Genomic DNA, 19,861 nt, shown 5'->3' with positions numbered 1-19,861 from the left:
TAAAAGACAAGTAAGTATGAGTTTATAAAAACACATTTTCTTTTTCTTTTCAAATTTCCACGTCAGTCCCTTTATTTTCCACACCCTGAAAGGGAGCCACACTTTACCACTTTACATGTGCATCTTACAATAGTGGTATATGTATATTATCATGGTATCAAATCTTTAGAGGACTCTTGATACATGATCTGAATTGAGACATGTATAAAAAAGCACATGTTTTGTGAGTGAGCCTTGAATGGCGATGGTCAAACTGAAGAGAACATGTGAAAACTTCTCATGTAGTTATATTCCTGCTTTTGCCTCCTGAATAATATTATTGATAAATCACTTGTATGTGTCTACGTGGGCTAATGAAACTGTATGATCTTTATTAGTGTATACCTTAAATCCATTTAAGATATTGCACTGATTGCCTACAATCTAAACAGTGCACTTGTCTCACTCCATGTTTTCTCCATTACAAGTGCCCAGTGGACTAGCACAGGCTTACAGTATTTACAGCAGTACTCTACCAATAGGCCCACTTAGATCATGTATGAGTCACTACCTGGCACTTGGAACACTGGTGGTCATTGTCACTGTGGTGTTGTAATGCGCTATAAAGTGGCATTGTGTTCTTGTTCTGTCCTCTGCTGTTACAAATAAAAAGGAGAAAACTGCTGATGTGGTAAATGTGATCACTTTTACAGCTCGCAAGAAATGCCATATACATTTACTGTGTAGTTAATCTAGTTTAAGTAAGTAAAGAATCATTCTGAAACAGGCATGTGCAGTAACTAAATTCTAAGGAAAATTAAATAATTCACAAGTTTTCACTGGAAGATCATTTCATTCAAATTTGAGGAAAACAGCATCAAAATGAAATTAGTGTCTTATGAATAAAAATGTTGCTTGAATTTCCTGTTATACTCACAAACAGTCTCATAGATCATCAGCTATGTGCTTTATTACTAGATCATACATGTTTCCTTCAGCTTGATGTATGTATCTATGACAGAAGTTTGTTTATCTTGTTTCTCCTGTTCTTCTTTTCTCTCTATCCTCTCTGTTTCTACCCGGCTGGCCTTCGGCAGATGGTTCCCTCCATATGAGCTGGGTTCTGCTCAAGGTTTTTTTTCTGTTAAAAGGGAGTTTTTTCTTGCCACTGTCACCCTCAGGCTTGCTCTGGAGGTTGCAGGCTGGTTTTTGTAAAGCATCTTGAGACGATTTGTATTGTTATTGGCGCTATATCAATAAAACTGAATTGAATTGAATTGAACATCCCACATTAAAATCCAGACCGGGGCCTTGCTTAATAATCGAATCATTAGTTGGACCACGAAGGATACTTGATGGGATTAAGGATAATTTTAGCCTTATCGGTAATGTCCTGTCTATTGCCATTCTAAAAGGTAGGTAATGTTTTGTGAAAAAGTCTGGATTTTTGTTGTGTAAAGGAACCATAATGTATTTTTGTTTGTCCTTGGTACAGAGTAGCTGGGATGAAAGATAGGACCACACACATGCATGCACACTTCGCACCAATATGGCACCAGGACAACACACATCCCATTGTTCTATTGTTTCTCTCCATTTAGCAGTAGTGTTTACAGTTCAGAGTCATTTTCTTTTTCTTTGAAGACTACTATATAGTCTATTTCCCGTAAAATATATACATTTAAAAGATCATTTAAAGCACTCTATTTGTGAATGGAAACAAATGTGAACAAACAACAATTCCCAGAGGATACAACTTTTATTGTACTTTTCTGACAGAAACAGGGGTTATTGAAGGGTGAATAATCAAAGGAATTCAATTTTCCCTAAACAGCCTCCTGAAGCTTTTCATAGAAAAAAGCAAATCAGAGTAACATTAAATATAAAATAATTACAAGGAGCAAATTCAAAAGGAGAAAACAGAGGTTTGTCATCATTTGGAGTGGATTTGCAGAATTTGAAGGTGTTTAGAACTTAGACATAACCTTTGACTTGTGTAGCAGGTGCTCTACGAGGACTACTCTCTCCACTGCTGAAGGTTGGAGAGCCTGGGATGCCAGGTGGACTTGACCCTGCATAGAGCAGCGATCCCCCGATGAGGAGCAAGGCTGCTGCGCCCCAACCGATGTACAGGGCAGGGCCAAGCTCACGCTTGTGTGGTGCCGCCACGTGTGGATCATAGAAATCCCTGATGATGGAATGGGCTGTCCAGCATACAGGCACAAGGTAAAGAAACCCTGCGATGGCAAAAAGAGCGCCGGAAATGCGAGCAATACGGGCCTTGAGGCTGTTTACACCAATACATTTAGTGCATTTGACTCCTAGGACACCCAGAGCCAGAGCTAGGCCACAGAGCAAAATGGAAAACACAGTGAGACCTCGGGCAGCCTGCATGTCACTAGGCAGAGCCAACAAGCTATCATACACCTTACACTGAATCTGACCTGTGCTCTGCACTATGCAAGTCATCCACAGGCCTTCCCATATGATTTGAGCCGTCACTATGTTGTTACCAATGAAGGCAGTGACCCGCCACAAGGGGATGGCACAGACTACTAACCCACCCACCCAGCCCACAATTGATAGGATGAGGCCCAGTAACTGCATGCCTGTGGTCGCCATAGTGAAAGGTGTTGCTTGAATCAGATGGATATATCTTGCTCTTATATCAGTTTATGCTGTACAAAGCCAACGTGTAGTCCCACAGAGAAATATGAAAGTTTCTGATTCTAGAAATGTTGTGGTCCACTTCTAGATCTTCGACCAGTGCTTGATGGGTTGATGAGGTCGGCTTGGGCAAGACAAGGACAAAGTATCCTGAAAGTAAGAAAATGCAAAAAAATAAAATAAAATAAATGATTTCAATCATATTCTCACTTCTCAAATAAACAATGAAGCATCACTACTAGACACAAAGTATGTCTCATTCTCATTATAACATCATATCTTCTTATTTGAAACAATGAGTATTACATAAGTCATGAATGAAAAGACTAATGCAACATATATTTATCATAAATGTTTGGAAACAGGCTGGAAGGCCCATGTTTAGTGGATTCCAGTGAAAACCCCAAATAATAGCTTTCTTTGACACGGCTGTGGGTGTCGAGCTACGCCTTGCTGGGTGAGTGGATTATCACAGAAAAACATGAGGAGCCTCTGAACACAAGCAGCTTTTCATGAAACACTTGTAGAGTGGGCTAGGAGGGCCCATGTCATCTATTTGTGATAGCTCTCAGTATCTACGTTAGACCAGTTCCAGGAATCAAACACACCCCTGAATAAGACCAATCAGGGGGATGCATTACACTAAACATAAAGTGTAAGTGTCAGTTTTACAGATCAAATCCCTCTATACAGAAAAAAAAAAAATTCTAGAAAATAACAGATCATATGAATCCTTGGGACCAGTATGATCATCCTCCAGTGTTACAAAATGTGTATAGTCATTAACAATGCCTAACTTTCCTTCTGACCAATTGGAATTTCCTGAAAGGCCCATTAAACTTGTAAGACTTCTGTTTCCAAGGAATAATTGCGAACACTGCAGTGGAACAAGTTCAACTGATCATATCTGAGTCGCTAGCCTTCAACATCCATTACACTGTGCAATAGAATGGAGACACAACTAAACATGTTGTAGAACAATTAGTTTAGATCCAAAATCACCAATATTAGCAAATCCCACACATTCACTATAATTAGAGAGTAGATAGATATTTTATTTATCCCATGGGAAATTCGGTGTCCAGTAGGTTCAGAACATAGAAACAGATATGAAAGATTTCTGAGATTTCTGAGAATGTACTGGACATTTACCTCAAATGTAGAGTGCTGCTCTCCTCAGAGACAATCCACAGGTTAGAGTTTGTCCACCGAGGCTCTGCTTGTGAGTTGTTGGTGCCTGGAGTTGTGAATGCCTTTAGTTGTGTTGACAGGAAGGGCACGAAGCAGGGGCTCTGTCTTAGAGGTTTGTACTGCAGCGGAGAGGGGTGATCAGCTTCACTCAGGACTGAACTGGAGATGGAGCTGCCCTCCGAGATGCCAACGCAAGTCTGTGTGGCAGTGGGCAGAGGCATGCGCTTGTGTGCACGACTGTGTCAGTGTGTGAATGTGTTTGAGTGTGTCTCCCAGTGCCTGGTGTACAGGCACAATGCCCTGCTGTTTTGCTCTGCCCTCCCTCCCCCCTCCTCATCAGCCACTATCCCAACCCTGCAGACGCATCTATCCAACTCAGCAATCTCCTTCTTCTCCCCTTATTCGACTTTGTCTCATTTGTTCATTCATGAGAGCCTTCTCTTTTCTTCTACTCTGCTTTTTTCTTTTCGGGTTGTTTATGGGTTTCATTGAAGTTTTCGAGTGTTCAGATTCAGTCCTTATGCACCCTCTTCTTCACTGTTCTGACGGAGAAAATGTGGTGCACTGCAGATTGGCAAAAGGATTATTAAATGCTGCAAAATATCTGTACCCCCCATCTGGCAGTGAGAGTAATTACAAAAACGCTGTCGTTGTGTGGTGTAGCCCTCATAGGCCTTCAGCCTGCAGTCCCTCAGTTCCTCAGTACCCTCTCTTCTTTCAGCGCCCTCCATTGAGGAATAACCTACACTAACTGTGATCTGTATTTGCTCATCACTTTCTTTTCTCAACTATGGAGCACCGAAAACGCTTCTTGGTTCTATTTCATTCTCCCTGACTGTCAGAGATAGGAATCCATAAAACTTTAACATGCATTCATAGATGATCTCTCCACCATAAGCTCTGGAGAGTTACCCGCTGCACATTGCATAGTTTAACTGCATTAATAAGAACATTCAAGTTTCAAAAGTCCTGCAAAAATAGATTTAATTTGCGAAATATTGTATATACAGTATTCATCTGAAAAGTCAATCATTTGAACAGCAGCTCTGTTTTTGCACAGGACATATTTCCATGACGTTCAGATGCTGCAAAAACTAGAACAGATGACCAGAGGAGCTGCATTTTTGCCGCCATGCAAGCGACCAGGATTGAAGAATGGATGAAGTCGATCAGTGAACTTATCTTTAAACGTGTAAATGTGGACTCCAGATTCTACACAGTAAAAGGACACTTGGCCTTCAGCATAATCCAAAAACACACCCACCTTCCTGGGTCTGTACTCTAGAGACAACAGAGTGACAGGAGATGTGTTGGCTGTGCACTGACCTCCAGCCTTCATGCTTAATGTCCAGAAGCCATTTGCGGGGCAGACAGTAAACTTGCCCTTCCTGTTTACAGACTGTCTGGCAACTCCCAGGTTCCATTCGATCTTTTCCCCAACCTCCACTTCCCAATAGTACCTCCCGCTGCTGAAGTTTTCTTTGGCCAGCACGTTTGCCACACGGTCGAACCTTTTGGGGTGTTCGGGAACCTCCTGAAGCTTGCTCGTGTGGCGCACATGTTTTCTGTCATCTGAGACTAAAAGGAAGGGGTGGGCTGTTTTAGCACTCAGGTTGATATCCACTTTGGAAGAGAGAGGAGAAAAGCAAGAATGAGTCAAATAATGACAAAAACTTATAGTTCACTTTCAGTTCAGCAGAAACAGGACTGCAGCTCACTTTAAGAAGAATTATAATGAGTAAGATCAGTCTACCCCATTCAACTACAGCTTTTAAATACAAGTTAAATATTAATGTATCAGAAATAATAATCTATGTAACAAATCAATGAAAACCTAATACTAAATCTACTGAGGTGTGTAAAGAATATGTTCACATTTATACAAGTGCATTTTAAGTGTATTTTTTTAATTGCTACGTAGGTTAAAGATCTGAATGCTTAATCTACCATCAAGTGTTTTACTATTTGTTAGAATTACAATTCTATTCCTTCCCCTTAGCAAAGAAAAATAACTATGTTCCCCAAAAATAATAATAAAAAAACATTCTGTATAAAAATAAACCTCACCTGAGTATTTCTCTATTCTCTTAAGTTCTATGAAAACAAGAGGGAAAAAAGAAACATCAGGGTCATTGAATCTATTGTAGATGGCTATTAACAAATAAATAAATAAATAAAAAAGATAAAAATTGCATTTTTCACCTGCTTTGGAGAGTCTGTAGACTTCCACCTTTATTTTGTCCAGTGTGTCTGACAACGCTCTTCTGGTGACTCCAATACAAGGGTCGGTTTCTATGGTAACCGTGGACCAGTCCTTCATCTCAGAGGGTCACATAGAGGAAATGTTCAGCACAACATAACAAAACAATACTGCTACTGACATTGTCTGAAGTTGATGCTTACCACAGCAAGCTGCTTTGTGTCATCACTTGGATCACCAATTACAGAGATGTCGCTTTGAGGATCAGACTTATTGGTCTCCTTCCTCAGCTCCTGGATCTCCTGTTCAATCTCTCTCACCAGTGTTTCCACCCTGTTCTCCTCGTCTCTCTGTTTCTCCTCAATGGCAGCAACAACCGCTTTGTGACTCTTCTCCATGGCATTCACAAGGGCAGAGAAAATCTTCTGACTCTCTCGTACCTCTCTGAGGTACGAGTTCTGATTGGACATGATTATTTAATGATACAATTTTTTTATAATCTTGAAAAGCGTTTGAATTGTTGTGTTATATTAGATGTTTATGCTCACCTTTTGAAGCTCAAGAGAATATTTCAGCCTTTTTATCTTCTGCAGCCTTTCCTGAATCATTTGCTCAGAATCTACAATCTATACAAGTGCATCACTGACATGAGCGCACAGAAATATACGAGTTTATAGTTTAGATCAAATCTGATAAAATGACTGACAAAACAATACACTACCATTTCCTCATCAGGGGGTCTCTGAGGTCGAGTCTTCCTGTAATTGTCAGAGACGTCTGCCAGAATGTGGTTGACACTGAGGTCAGGCTTGTCAATAAACACTCTTTTACAGTGGGGGCAGTATTTGGACTGGTGTCGTGTCCAGTAGCGGGAGAGACAAGACAAGCAAAAGCTGTGTCCACATGGTATCGTCACGGGGTTAGTGAAGATGTCTCTACACAGGGAACACAAAAAGTGCTTCTCAGGGAGGAGACTGATGGTAGATGCCATATTCTGAAAGAGTCAACAAAAGTATGTCAGGAACGTTTGAAGCAAAATCATCTGTGAGGTGTTGTGTTTGTTTGATGAATAAGGTAACACAATGGATAGTTAACTGGATAAGTTTCCATAAAAATTATTTGTCTTATGCAACGAACATGAAAAGCAGATTCTTATTTTTTTAGGACATAATGGTGTTATAATAAAGATATGATTTTATCACCAAAGAGCTGATACTACTATGGTATCAAATGACTGCAAGATAAATGAGGTATTACATGATGATAAATGAGGCAATCAAGAAACACCAAAACACTTAAATTTAATAGCTCAGAGGCTAAATGTCTTGAATGTTGAACTTCAGTCATACAAATGTAGATTAAAATACAATATATCATGAAAACATAGCAGTTAAAACTGTGAAGTACAAGTCAATAAAAGTAGCCTGTGATGTCTTTGATAGATGTATGGTGATACTATTTCAAATCACTGACCGCTTAAAATATAAGTATTTAAGCAGAACTGTAAAAACGAGAATGTGTATTTTCCCCTCAGTTATTCAGCATTAAAAACTAGATTTCATGTTCTTAAGCAGAATGGAATTAGTGTCATATTACAAAGTCTAATGATTCACAACGACCTGAAAATGTTACTATATTTCACTGAGCCCATCACGAACTCTTGTACTCTGTTTTATTATTCTGAAAATCATCCCAGTCACAGTCTGTTCTTTGTTATCAAGGGCAGATAGACTAACAGGGAGCGGAAGCAGATAAATATGTTGTCAAACAGGTAACAACCAAAATGTACACAACATCATCAACAAAAGGGTCGTACAACTCAACAAAAAGCAAAAAGATATCACGATAGATTTTCAGGTAATGTACAATTTTATTGTATGCACACAGGATACAATCACATGTTATGCAACAGTCTAATAACGTGTCCAGGAGGACTGACAGACGTCAGAAAGCGAATAACTTTCTGTCAAAATCAAACAGAAACTAATGTAGAAACTTAGAAGGAAAATATAGTCTTACCTGTCCCAGCTGTTCTTTTCCAGATGATACTGAATAGATTTTACGTAACAGTATGTAGAGACTACACTGACTTACTCTCGGCAGGTAAACGAAGGTATGCGTTGTCTAGGAAAGGGGCAGTACTTAGACAATGGAATGCTCAGTTGAGACTCCACCTTAAATGTTATCTGAGCTACTCTGTAACTAACCCACAGGACCAGGAAGTGCTAGAGGCTGAATAAAATGTTCAGACAACCCACACAAACACTGCAGTTACCGCAGAGATAAAATCACAACTTCACTTATTCTTGATAGATTAATGTACCGGTAGTATTTACACAGATCAGGCATAACATTATGGCCACCTTCCTAATATTGTTTATGTGCCTCCAAAACAGTTCTCATCAGTGAATGGACATGGGTGTGGTCCATTGGACGATGTCCTGTAGTGTCTGGCAACAGAATGTTGTTAGTCTTAAGCCTTTGAGTCTTATAGCACAAGGTGTTGAGGCCAGGTCAAAACCTTGTGCTGTTTTTCATGTTTTTTGAGTTGCTCCTAAACCGTTTTTGTGTGTGTGTCAGGCTGCAACCTGCTGGGGATGGCTGCTGCCAGCAAGAAGTGTCATTGCTTTGAGGTGGGGGTGCCTGGTCTGGTCTAGGTCGGTCATACATGTCTAAGTAACATCCATGTGAATGTCACGTCCAAACTTTTCCCAGCATAACAAAATGTTTGGTCAAACACACTGTTATGTACGAGGAGCAGCAAAGAAGCGATTGATGAAGATTGAGTTAAAGTTTAGTCTGGCGGGTGGGGCAACTCTATTCTCCATATGTTTTATTGCCACCTGAGCAGTTCCCCCTGCTGATCCTCCAACTGCACCACCTATGACACCATAAAGTACCATGCCCCCAGGTCCTGCAATTGATCCAACCAGCACACCCATCCCAGCTCCAACTACTAAACCTGTCCCCAGTCCTCTGATTAAAGAAGTTCTGAGCCAGTCATTGTCTAACTCAGCTCTTGTTCTGATATCTGCACCAACATTGGCAGAGTAGGCATCCTTCTTTTTGTACAGCTCTTCTGCTACATATTTCTTATCCATGTCTGACCATGTCTTCTCTACCTCTGCTGCCCTCTGTTTCCTAAGCCTTTTTTCCTCTTTCTTCACGTAGTCCTCAGCCTTCTGGAAAGTCCTACAAGAGTAGTAGCCACCTCCTAACAAGGCCACCATGTTTTCTATCTTCCGAAGAAGCTCTCTGTCTTGACTCCGATCCTTCCAGTTCTTGCTGAAAATGTGAAATTGTCCACCGTATTTTTCAGTCAGTTCTCTCAGGTGCCAGTCAGTCTTCTGCACTCTGCGTTCCAAGACTTCTCTTTCCACATTCCCTTCATAGGCCAGGAGAACCATGCAGTGTTTCAAGCATTGCCTTCCAAAGCGTTTCTTCATCAACCTGGAGGTTCTCATGTCATTCGGGGAAATTTTTTCCATGTCAAAGGCAACGAGAAATGCATGAGGGCCAGGTATGCATAAGCACTTGGACCTCCTCACCTCCATCTTCCTCTTGGCCTGAAACATATCCTTGGCATAGATGTTTGGTCCATTTATCACTGCCACTTGTCTTCCAGCTAGCTCACCAGTGTTCTTCATGCTCCCAGAAATGCTGGTGACATCATTACAAAACTCCTCCCTCCCGAGTATGGCGTTGGTAAGCATGAACTGAGAGGGTCCACTGCTACCAACCACCATGAGCCTCAATTCCCCAGCAGAGCCTGTGAAAGCATTCAGTTTGAGAAAAGAATGACACTTGAATGCAAAAACAATAAAGTGCACTTGCTTACATTTCTATTATTTTCATACATAAAGTTGTATTATCATCCCCATTCAATATCTGTGAAATCAGGCCAAAAAAGCAAGCAATAAAATAAATAGGAATAATATATTCACCACTCTTGCTAATACAAGCATATTAAAAATGCAATAATTTCTCACGTTCCTTTGTAGTAGTACGTAGGTAGTTAGAATCTTTTAATGTTACATGTTTTTGACATTATTAAAAGAGAATAGCTGTCTGTCGTGGCGCTTTCAACTGATGTGAAAATTCACACATTACAAAAATACATGCATTGGTGTGACAGGGAAAACTGGATACAAGAATTATTTTTCTTTTCATTGCTTTTGGTAGATCAGGGGATTCTTGTTGTTTTCCCCTAGTATAGATCCAATTTGGTACTATATGTCCACCGTTGTACCTTTTTAAAGTGAGTAAAGGTAAAGCACAACAGAAGTAACTTCCATTTTGTATTTACATAATTACATTTGCCCCACTTACTGTATATATTAAATCTGAAAGCTTACCTTTCTTCCTCTTGTCCATTTTGAAGTTTTACAATATAGACTGACTCCTTCACAGTGGCTTATCTTAAAGTTCTGCAGCTCTCCACTGGACTCACTCAACACACTTGCTTGCACTCTCTCTGCATCTCTGTAGACTGGGTAATTGTGTACCAGATTTAATATTAAGTGGAAAATGCCCTCAGGGTCAGAGGCTGACGCTGTACGCATTCACATTTATCGACATGTCCGATGTAATACTTTTCTAGATAATTTACTGTGTTGTCACATTTTGTGGAGGATGTGAACAGTGACGGCAGTTCGTTGTTACGAATATTGACTCTAATATAGACACATAGACTCTGACATCGATGGTGATTGGATGCAGTCCTATGAAAATTAGAAGCACTCATTTTCAGTTATGAGCTATTTATCCGCTAACAGACAGCTCCAGACTCAAAATATTCTTCCAATAAAACCAACATGAGTGAAATATGTTATAACCTAATGATTTTCTATGTCTATTAAATCCACCACTGTATAAGGTTATTTAAGTGCACCAGACTGTGCTGTTTTCTACGTTCGGGGAAATCAATAGCTCATTAAATTAGTTTGATCCTGTGTGAGTGGAGCACAAATTTATACTCCAAATGTAGACTGGTGTTTTAATGCACTGAAGATTGTTCAGCATCATTCAAAAAGCCCAAATATTCTAAATTCATTGTGTGGATGCACAATCTGCCCTGTAGTTGTAGATTTTTGTTTAGGAATAAACACCTTTTTGCAATTTGTTTTCATCTGCAATGTTTTATTCTGATATATATCCTATATCAAATGTTAAATATAAAAAAAACTTAAAGCCACTGTTTTACAGACAAATTAGGTGACAATTCAAGCCCTCCAACCTATTTTCTTTAACATATACTTATACTTACGTATACTGGTCACACATTTGAAAACACTTCTCTTTCAGTAGAATATATTTTCTGCGTCGTTTAGAAATACCGAAGACATCACGGATCCAACTCAGTCATCTTGTTTTTTTCACACATGGAATCATGTAGTGATTCCATGTGTGAAAAAAAGGGATTCTTCAAAGTGGTCACCTATTGCTTTAGGAACAGTTTTGCACACGCTTACCATTCTCTGAATCAGCTTATGAGATAGGCTTTTTTTTTTTTAGAAAAACTGTGGCGCTTCGATTTAATAATTAACCATGATTCAAAGATATACATCAAAATATCAGAATCAGGAAACTTTATTTATCCCCAAAGGGCAATTAGAAGAAGATTTAGAATACATGGCCAAAAATACACCCAAAACAAAAACAAAAAACAAACAAACAACAAAAAACTTTTAAATAATTTAAATAATCACTTACACAAAATTTATATGCAAAACTTAGCATTCACTGATCAAGCATGGCATTATGACTCCCCTTTGTCTCCTCTCTCACTCAGAGACTCATTAGAGAAGGAACATGGAAATAAATTGTTTATTTTTACCATTAATGGGCCTATAAATGTTATTGCCAACGTCTATCAATATGTAAAAGGCTCTCACTTAAATATTTTACTTACTTTAAATATCTTAAATGAGCCTGTAAAATGCTGTGTAGCCCAATCACCTCATCAGTGATGGAGCTGTGTTTACATTGTCCTCTGTCTAAAAGTTTGAAATTACTCAGAAAAATTATAAATACTCAGAAATAGTGAATATTAAACTAGTCTTACTGTTACTTAGTATTATCATTATAACATTAACATGCTAGCCATTATAACTTAGTAGGAGCCCAGGCAAAGTTACATGTCAAATTAAACTTGGCTATATTTTTATAAGCCTTTAGTCCAGATAACTAGCTAGCATAAGGCTAGCATAAGGCTAGCATGAGGCTTGGTTAACTTCAAACTTTGCTCATTTGTAAAGCATTGTTGGGCGTTTTTGAGATCAAGGTTCACATTAATGATGGTATGGCTAACTTTTTTCTATGGTGCTCACTACACACGTGACCATCTCAGAACCAATCAACACAGCGAGATATCTCAGACAGTCCATTCCTGGTTGGCCAGATCATAGGGACAGACTCTCTCTTTATAGAGAGAACTTAGTGTGCTGCTTAGTGTGGTGTAACATCGCCCTCGTGTGGACAAACTGTGAAACACAAAGAAGAAATTGCATGGAGGTCTATTTCCTGTTTGGGTGACGTCAGAGTTCCTGTTGAGAAAGTACACAAAATGTCTACGACATTTCTTTTGTACGTGTTGTTATTTATATATCTATGATGAGAGTATGATGGGCACGTGTATTGAGGTGAAGGACAACCTCGCGTTCAGACAGTTCAGTCGACGGAAAGAGAGAGAACCACTGTCACCGGGATGATCAAACACACGTTTCGAGCGGCCAGTCGTGTCCTTTCTCCCGGCGTGCGCTGCTTCTCCAGCGGAGAAGTGACTGAAGATGCGTCTGAATGGGCGGCCTCGCTCACTAAGAAGGCGTCTCTCTATGTACACGTGAGCTGGCTTATTCAGATACCGATTCAGTAGTTTTACCCAGAAACGGGGACACACCTGCAAATTTACACCCATGTCTGCAGCTTTTAATGCTAATGCGTCACGTCAGGAAAGTTTGCTCAAATCGTGTCGTGTTGCTCTTTCCCTCTCCAGTGGCCCTATTGTCTCAGGAGGTGCACCTACTGCAATTTTAACAAGTACATACCCAAAGACAATAACGACCACGTCATGACTAAGTGCCTTCAGTGGGAGACAGAGACACTGCTGCAGCTCAGTCAAGTATCCCGGTAAGATTTCTGTGCCCTTCCACATGCAATCTCCAAAGATTGTAGATAAAGATGGATGTGGAGCCAAGCCAAACCAAGCAGAGCCTCCCCTGGTGTCTGGTTGTAGTATAGGTCATAAACTAAAATACACATATTTCAAATACTGATGTATGTTCACGTGTCTGTATTTTTGGTCAGGTGTCAAGTTTTGTTTTAGTTATCTGATGCAATAGAAACAGGATGTGACCCCAGTGTGACTACCAGTTCCCATGCCAACTGCTCCATAGTTCCATAGCACCAGAGAGTGGTAAATAAATAAATAAATAGACCCCAGCATTAAGAACTTGGCACTGCATTGCTCTCTCGGACTCTACTGACCACAGTGACCCACAACTCCCAGCTAATTTCCTCACCGTGCTTTGATTTAATTTGCAGTATCAGCTCAGTATTTTTTGGTGGTGGAACTCCAAGCCTGGCTCATCCTTCAACCATCGCTGCAGTCCTTGAAACTATTTCCAGGCAGACAAATCTCTCAGACAAGGCTGAAGTCACGCTTGAGGTCAACCCTACTCCAGCAGGAATGGCAAAGTTAGAGGAATACCAACGTGCTGGGGTGAACCGTTTCTCTATTGGCGTCCAGGTGAGTATTCTCTTCAGGGAACTCTGACCAAAGAGAATTTCTTTAGGCTACAGTTCTCATATATTTTCTATCCTGCAGTCTCTGCAGGATGAAGACTTGAGAAGTCTGGGAAGAGACCACAGTTCTCATGAAGCTTTGAAAACTATTGAAGAGGCCAGAAGGCTGTGCCCTGGTAGGGTGTCAGTGGACGTCATGTTCGGACGGCCCAAACAGACTGTTGAATCCTGGCAAAATGAGTTGTCTGAGCTGTTGAAGATTTGCGATGACCATGTGTCTCTGTACCAGCTGACATTGGAGCGAGGCACTCAGCTGTTTAAACAAGTGCAATCTGGACAAGTGACTTTGCCTGCTGAAGATGTGACAGCAGAGATGTACCAGTGCGCCAGGAATACTCTTCACCAGCACGGCCTCGTGCAGTATGAGGTGTCCAATTTTTCAAGACACGTAAGTCCTCATCAGAAAGATGTGAGTTCTTTGAAGACATCAAAACAAATGACATTTAAAAAAACACAAAAGAGTGACACATTAAAGAGAGGAATGAAGGACAAATGAAAAAAAGGTTAGTTGAGGTTACAGTAAAAGTACAAATGTAGTGACATTTAGTAATTTCTGCTCTGTACAGCAGCCATCATTGTTAGTGGCCTTGTCTTCTACCTGTATTGGCTTAAAATCACTTTCACCTGCACAAGGATTGATAAATTAAAATATACAGAATGCAATCCCTTATTTTATCTGGACAGCTGCTACTGCTGCTTTAGATTTCAAATGGTTGAACATGGGGTGACTGGCTTAGTGAAGAGAAACAGGAGAAAAATGACTGTGACATGATCGGTACTCTTGTGTTATTGTTGTACCATTACACTGGGTTAGGTCTAATTCAGTTTAGGGCATATTTTGTGTGCGGTCATCAACAAGGCAGATATCTTCTCTGTTATACGCCTTATTGCCTCACAGACATCTCTGAGAAAACCAAAAATAATTATTTTCTTCTTATGTTATGTAGAATTCGGTGAGTCATCACAATCTGAACTACTGGAAGGGAACGCAATACATAGGTGTTGGCCCAGGTAATATTATCCAGATTGAAAGCAGGAAATAAATTCTGTTGGTTGTTTTGGTTGAAAGGTTTTTTTTTTTTTTTCTGTAACAGGAGCACATGGGAGGTTTGTCCCTCTGGGGGAGGGAGGTGTTGTTAGGGAGGCCCGGACCCAGACTTTGGAGCCTGACGTGTGGATCCGTGAAGTCCTGCAGCGTGGACATGGGACACGGAGGCGGATCCAACTCAGTCATCTTGCTTTGTGAGCTTTTGCACGTCTAGTGTTGTGCCTTGTGTTATGTGCCTTCTCGTGTATATTTGGTAATTACACAAGAAGGCAATTTCAAGATACTCAAACAGTTTTGAGTATGATTCACTGCAGTTTTAGTGATTTCAAGGTTGTTGAACATGTGCTTGTTCTTTTTAAACATTCTGTCACTGTGAAAGGCTTTTGTCAGGTCCATTTACTCTCTCTGCTCTCTCCTTGTTATTGTCAAGTCAAATGTTCAGTTCTGTGAAATGTTTCTTTGGCAGGTTGGAGGAGGTGTTGGTGATGGGAATGAGAATGACCAAGGGTATTAATCACAAGGTAAAGCTTACACAATAAACCCCTTTCTACCTGCAATGCATTAAGAGAAGAGATTCTTTTCAGCACCGTTCCCAGGCAACAACAACGTTCTGTTGCAAGATCATGTTCGGTATTTATTGTTTTTTTATTTTTTTATTTTATTATTTTACATGATTAAATTATTTATATATTGTTTTTATTTTAACAGCACTGGGAATTGTTTTGCCCTCAACTGGGCCTCCATGAAATTTACGGTGCATCTGTTGATGTTCAAGAGTTTCTACAGGATGGACAACTGATTCTGGATGACAGGTGACTTTTTTCCATTTTTCATGGCAAAAAAAGATGAATTGCCTGTGTAGAGCTGTACTTTAGTGTTATTCAACATCATATAGCATCTGAAACAGTCCAAGATGCTTTACAGAATCCCCAGCCTGAAACCCCCAGAGCAGAACCCAGATCATATGGGAAGCAGAACAGAATAAGGGAGAGGAGTCGAAGAGAACAGCAGGAGCAAACGGATGAAGTGCATTCAGTGTAGCTTATAAACAATATAGCAAGAGTATGACATGCTATGTGATGCACTGGACAGTAGTAGTGGATGGGGCTAGTGGACAAGCAGTAATTCACACAATTCATTGTAGAAAACCTTGTGGGGACACAGTGCCCTCATAATGTTATGGGTAGAAAAGTAAAAAATGGGAGAACAGGTGCATGAAACAATGTCAGCAGTAACAGTAGCTATGTAAGAGAGAGTTAGCAAGGGCGGTCTGTCATCTTATCACTTAATTGACCTATTGGTGCATTTTTCTCCTTACTAGGGGGCTGCGGTGCTCCTGGGAGGGTCTGGCCTTACTGGACAGCATGCTCCCGGCTCTGCTGGTGGAGCTTGAAAGACAAATTCTTCAGAGGCTACCCAAGGACCACACTGTGCTTACAAATGAACAAATAACCACCTAAACCCCTTAACAGAGCAGACAACTTCATAGAATATGTGTTTGTGGATGTTTTGTTTTGTAGCTGACAAGCATGGAAAACAATGAAATTCAATAAATGGTATCTACACTTGAGCAGAATTTGTTGTAGTCTTTCCACCGTTTATCCGAAAATTCAGGTTCATGTTGTGGCCAAATCTCTAAATGTAGGCATTTATTCATTTATTTTATTGGTTCTAAATCCATCCTCTCAAAAGCCAACAGTTTCACCATCATCACTGACAACTCCTCTGCCTCTCCCTCCTCTCACGTCAAGAGTTTGGGTGTTGTTCTTGACGGCACACTGTCTTTCAACACTCACATTACTAACATCACCTCGTCTGCATATTTCCATCATGCAATATCAACCGTCTCCATCCATCCCTCACTGGTGACAACACTGCCATCCTGGTCCACTGTCTCGTCACCTCCCGTCTGGATTATTGGTCTCCCTCTCAAGTCCCTCCGTAAACTACAACTTCTTCATGCTGTAGCTCAGATTATCGCCAGGACCCCTTGTTCCCATCACATCACCCCAGTTCTCCAGCAGCTTCACTGGCTGGGCATCGTCTATAAAATCCTCCTTCCAACGTTCAAAGCCACCCACAACCTCGCCCCACCATATCTGAAAGAATGTCTCCACGTCAACACACCCAGCCTCAGATCATCATCACCCATCAGCCTCGCCATCCCTCCTGCCCACATGGCCACCATAGGGTCCAGAGGATTCAGCCACCCTGCCCCCAGCCTCTGGAATTCCCTTCCGTCCAACACTGACACACTGACCATTTTTAAATCTCATCTCAAAACCCCCGTTTCAACAAAGCTACCGACACTGACAAAGTTTATAAACTAAATCTTTTATGTATTTTATTTTTTAATATGCTTATAAATAAAATGGATTATTATTATTATTGACACAATTTGTATTGTTAGTGATACTATATAAACAAAACTGAATTGAATTGAACACCTTATGCTGTTCTTCATTTTTTTGAGTTGTTTCTAAGACATTTGCACAAGATGGTGACATTGCTATGGGGTGGGTGTGCCTGGTCTGGTCTAGGTGGGTGGTACATGTCTGTAACATCCATATGAATGCCAGGTTTCCCCGCAGAACATTGTATTGTTATAAGATGGTCATCAATATTTATCTTCATCTCACTTGATTTTAATGTTGTTGCTGATCAGTGCATGATGTTGCAGTTCACTGTCAAATGCTGTGATTAAAAATCAAAGACAAAATTAAACATAGCCTACTCTGCACATAAAGTAATCTGAGCAGAAGAGGAACTAAGATCAGAATTACCGTTGTCCTGCCCTCTCCCTTTCTTGTTAAGAGAGTAGACATTATACAGGCTGAGTTTACTCATCACTGGGCTCTCTCCATGGTGCTGATATTATTACGTGTCTCTCCTCTCGTCCGCCTCAGCCCATATAATAAATGATACTCTGACTCTTGTTTCCTTGAAATAGTTGCCATGGTGACACGAGTACGTGTAGACTACGAGGGCTGATTAACAACCATTGTCACGCGTCGATCCGTGATGCTCGTCACATCCACGTGGGCGTTCTGAAATGTGAACAATCTCCTGCGTCTGACATCAGATATAGTCAGACCATAGATATGTATTCAGACGCAGGAGGCTGGTGTCTCTTGACGCATCCTCTCTCCTCCCACACACTTATGACCGTAGTCTAAAAATATCTACCTCTATCTCCTTGGTCAGTTTGTTCAATTGGTGAAATAAACCGATTGGTGGAACAGATGACGACAAACTTCATATAAAAATAGAAATAATCGAGTTTAATTATAGTTTACAATAAGAATAAGAATAATACAGTCACACTTAAAAATTGGCAAGATAAGAATGCACTGGTCCAGCCAGGTGCTACAGAGTATAACTCCTTACATATTCGATATTGCAGCATACTACTACAATATGTTTTTTCGAGATATGCCACAATTCATTGAATCTGACACTTCTCGGGTTTGTTGTGTTTGGTGCTTGATCCAAGCACCACTCGGAGGTCGCTGTTGAAGCTCGGGCGGCGCGCCAGAGGGTCCACAGCGGCACAGGGCACACCTAGTCCCCGCGTCGTACGCCTCTCTTTCCTACCTCTCCGGCCCATGCAAAGCGACTGGTAGGAAAGGATAGACATGATCTGATGTCTCGACGGGCTGGTCTCGTCAGGCAGTCCGCCCAGAGTGGCAAGGGCTCTGAACACGTCTTCTAGCCCGGTTCCGTTTTTAGCTGAAATTTCGAAGACTGGGACGTCTTCACCGATGATTCTCTCCACTTCTGAACGACTGATGACTCTCTGTGTACCCAAGTCCGCTTTATTGCCGCATATCACAACTGGCACTCTCGCTGAATTTTTTGATTTAAGTAATTTTGCCTTAGCAACTTGTATCTCGTTGAGCAGCTCAGAGACTTCGTTGAAAGATGCTCTGTCATCCAAACTGAAGACGAGCAGAAAAATGTCACCTGCAGACACATAGTTAATTAACAAATGGAAAGTAAGGACGATCACTACTTATTTAAACATGTGGGACGTTACAACGGATGTTCATCTTAATTCGAAATTCCAAAAAAAGAAATAGCTCAAATAAAACAAACAATTCAACAATCTCTTATTAACTATTTCTAAATATACATTATACACTTCCGACTCTGACCTGTCAGTATGGATAATCTCCGTTTTGCAGGGAAGTCCCTCTCTCTCGGCGCGTCCAGAAGATCAATCTGGTATGTCTCCCCTCTTATGTGGAACAGCTTTCTTTGGAAGTCCTCGGTTGTGGGCTCATATTGCTCTTCAAATTCTTCGCCTAGGAATCGGTGGATTATGTTGGTTTTACCTACTTTGGGCGCCCCGAGCACAACTATTCTGTGGCAGTTCTTGGGCTTGGTCAGACTCAGCTCCAGCAGATCCCCTGCGCTTTTTGGGAGTCGATCAGTCGATACATGCCGACTGCCAGAACTTGAGGGTCGACTTGCAATCACTGTCTTATCATGCTGTCTCCAACACCATTTGGCTGCTTTGATGATGCCCATGCCTGTCTTCGATATGTTTGAGACTTTCGGGTGCTGGATGAGAGCAGCGCTCTGAAGTGATGGGTGCGTAATGCGTGATTGGTGAGGCCCGGTGAGAGAGCCGAACATTTCTAGGATGCCATCAACAGGAAGGTACAGCTTCTCGGTTATGTTCATCTCAATGCTATCAGACGTCTCCAGTCACAGGGAGGCTATCAGAATCTCAGCCAAGGAGCTCAGTTGCTTCCCCATGTGTCCACCGAAAGAAATCGGAGTGTCCTCTCTTATATGCCCGCATGAGCCCAGTGCATGCGTCATTGCTCTCGTTCAGAACACTTTCCTTTTATAGAGGCACGACGTCTCTTTCCCCGTCTCACACTCTTCATCTATTTAATTTATCAGTCAGTATCTTACCCTTAGAGACTCTAGAACTATACACCAAAGTGTCAGCTGGGATCCAAACA

The 19,861-nt window shown here is 41.0% G+C and overlaps 5 protein-coding genes across 7 annotated transcripts; 1 reads left to right on the top strand and 4 right to left on the bottom strand.

Annotated features, from left to right (window-relative positions):
• Positions 1–1,719: 1,719 nt before the first annotated feature.
• Positions 1,720–4,654, bottom strand: cldnk (claudin k). The gene is made up of 2 exons (XM_047572452.1): positions 3,799–4,654; positions 1,720–2,796 (listed from the first exon to the last, which is right to left on the bottom strand). Exon 2 carries the CDS (start codon positions 2,599–2,601, stop codon positions 1,954–1,956), a length of 648 nt encoding a protein of 215 aa, XP_047428408.1. The 5' UTR covers positions 2,602–2,796; positions 3,799–4,654; the 3' UTR covers positions 1,720–1,953.
• Positions 4,655–4,804: 150 nt separating this feature from the next.
• On the bottom strand, positions 4,805–8,308 carry btr02 (bloodthirsty-related gene family, member 2). Of its 2 annotated transcripts, none has more exons than XM_047572451.1 (7): positions 8,057–8,308; positions 6,759–7,031; positions 6,586–6,663; positions 6,241–6,495; positions 6,040–6,151; positions 5,905–5,931; positions 4,805–5,460 (listed from the first exon to the last, which is right to left on the bottom strand). In XM_047572451.1, the coding sequence occupies exons 2-7, from the start codon at positions 7,026–7,028 to the stop codon at positions 4,916–4,918; spliced, it is 1,287 nt and encodes a 428-aa protein (XP_047428407.1). In that variant the 5' UTR covers positions 7,029–7,031; positions 8,057–8,308; the 3' UTR covers positions 4,805–4,915. The 2 variants fall into 2 exon arrangements, with proteins under 2 accessions (XP_047428407.1, XP_047428406.1); XM_047572450.1 differs by having other exon boundaries at positions 6,040–6,157; positions 8,057–8,297.
• Positions 8,309–8,654: 346 nt separating this feature from the next.
• LOC124997896 (GTPase IMAP family member 6) lies at positions 8,655–10,411 on the bottom strand. Its single transcript, XM_047571931.1, has 2 exons — positions 10,393–10,411; positions 8,655–9,806 (listed from the first exon to the last, which is right to left on the bottom strand). Exons 1-2 carry the CDS (start codon positions 10,409–10,411, stop codon positions 8,782–8,784), a joined length of 1,044 nt encoding a protein of 347 aa, XP_047427887.1. The 3' UTR covers positions 8,655–8,781.
• A 2,132-nt stretch (positions 10,412–12,543) lies between these two features.
• rsad1 (radical S-adenosyl methionine domain containing 1) lies at positions 12,544–16,458 on the top strand. Of its 2 annotated transcripts, none has more exons than XR_007110953.1 (9): positions 12,544–12,878; positions 13,032–13,165; positions 13,580–13,784; positions 13,863–14,228; positions 14,788–14,851; positions 14,935–15,082; positions 15,355–15,518; positions 15,597–15,700; positions 16,210–16,226. XR_007110953.1 is itself a non-coding variant. In XM_047570949.1 (9 exons), exons 1-9 carry the CDS (start codon positions 12,744–12,746, stop codon positions 16,346–16,348), a joined length of 1,350 nt encoding a protein of 449 aa, XP_047426905.1. In that variant the 5' UTR covers positions 12,545–12,743; the 3' UTR covers positions 16,349–16,458. The 2 variants fall into 2 exon arrangements, 1 of the variants encoding a protein (XP_047426905.1); XM_047570949.1 differs by having other exon boundaries at positions 12,545–12,878; positions 15,355–15,409; positions 16,210–16,458.
• A 1,690-nt stretch (positions 16,459–18,148) lies between these two features.
• Positions 18,149–19,798, bottom strand: rasd2 (RASD family member 2). Its single transcript, XM_047572142.1, has 2 exons — positions 19,043–19,798; positions 18,149–18,851 (listed from the first exon to the last, which is right to left on the bottom strand). Exons 1-2 carry the CDS (start codon positions 19,572–19,574, stop codon positions 18,331–18,333), a joined length of 1,053 nt encoding a protein of 350 aa, XP_047428098.1. The 5' UTR covers positions 19,575–19,798; the 3' UTR covers positions 18,149–18,330.
• Between the last annotated feature and the right edge of the window lie 63 nt (positions 19,799–19,861).

This window comes from Mugil cephalus, chromosome 20, assembly GCF_022458985.1.
Source record: "Mugil cephalus isolate CIBA_MC_2020 chromosome 20, CIBA_Mcephalus_1.1, whole genome shotgun sequence".
Classification (NCBI taxonomy): domain Eukaryota; kingdom Metazoa; phylum Chordata; class Actinopteri; order Mugiliformes; family Mugilidae; genus Mugil; species Mugil cephalus.
The sequence above is the reverse complement of the archived record's forward strand: the minus strand, read 5'-3'. Positions and strand labels throughout refer to the sequence as shown.

Bases quoted from the DNA above. Each gene is read 5' to 3' on its own strand.
- btr02 (XM_047572450.1), bottom strand. From the start codon at position 7,028: ATGGCATCTACCATCAGTCTCCTCCCTGAGAAGCACTTTTTGTGTTCC. The intron at 6,664-6,758 runs GTAGTGTATTGT...GCACTTGTATAG, and splicing joins GACCCCCTGATGAGGAAATG to ATTGTAGATTCTGAGCAAAT. The intron at 5,932-6,039 runs GTGAAAAATGCA...TTGTTTTCATAG, and splicing joins CTACAGACTCTCCAAAGCAG to AACTTAAGAGAATAGAGAAA.
- cldnk (XM_047572452.1), bottom strand. From the start codon at position 2,601: ATGGCGACCACAGGCATGCAGTTACTGGGCCTCATCCTATCAATTGTG.
- rasd2 (XM_047572142.1), bottom strand. From the start codon at position 19,574: ATGAACATAACCGAGAAGCTGTACCTTCCTGTTGATGGCATCCTAGAA. The intron at 18,852-19,042 runs GTCAGAGTCGGA...ATGTGTCTGCAG, and splicing joins GAGATTATCCATACTGACAG to GTGACATTTTTCTGCTCGTC.
- rsad1 (XM_047570949.1), top strand. From the start codon at position 12,744: ATGATCAAACACACGTTTCGAGCGGCCAGTCGTGTCCTTTCTCCCGGC. The intron at 14,852-14,934 runs GTAATATTATCC...TTTCTGTAACAG, and splicing joins ATACATAGGTGTTGGCCCAG to GAGCACATGGGAGGTTTGTC. The intron at 15,410-15,596 runs GTAAAGCTTACA...TTATTTTAACAG, and splicing joins CCAAGGGTATTAATCACAAG to CACTGGGAATTGTTTTGCCC.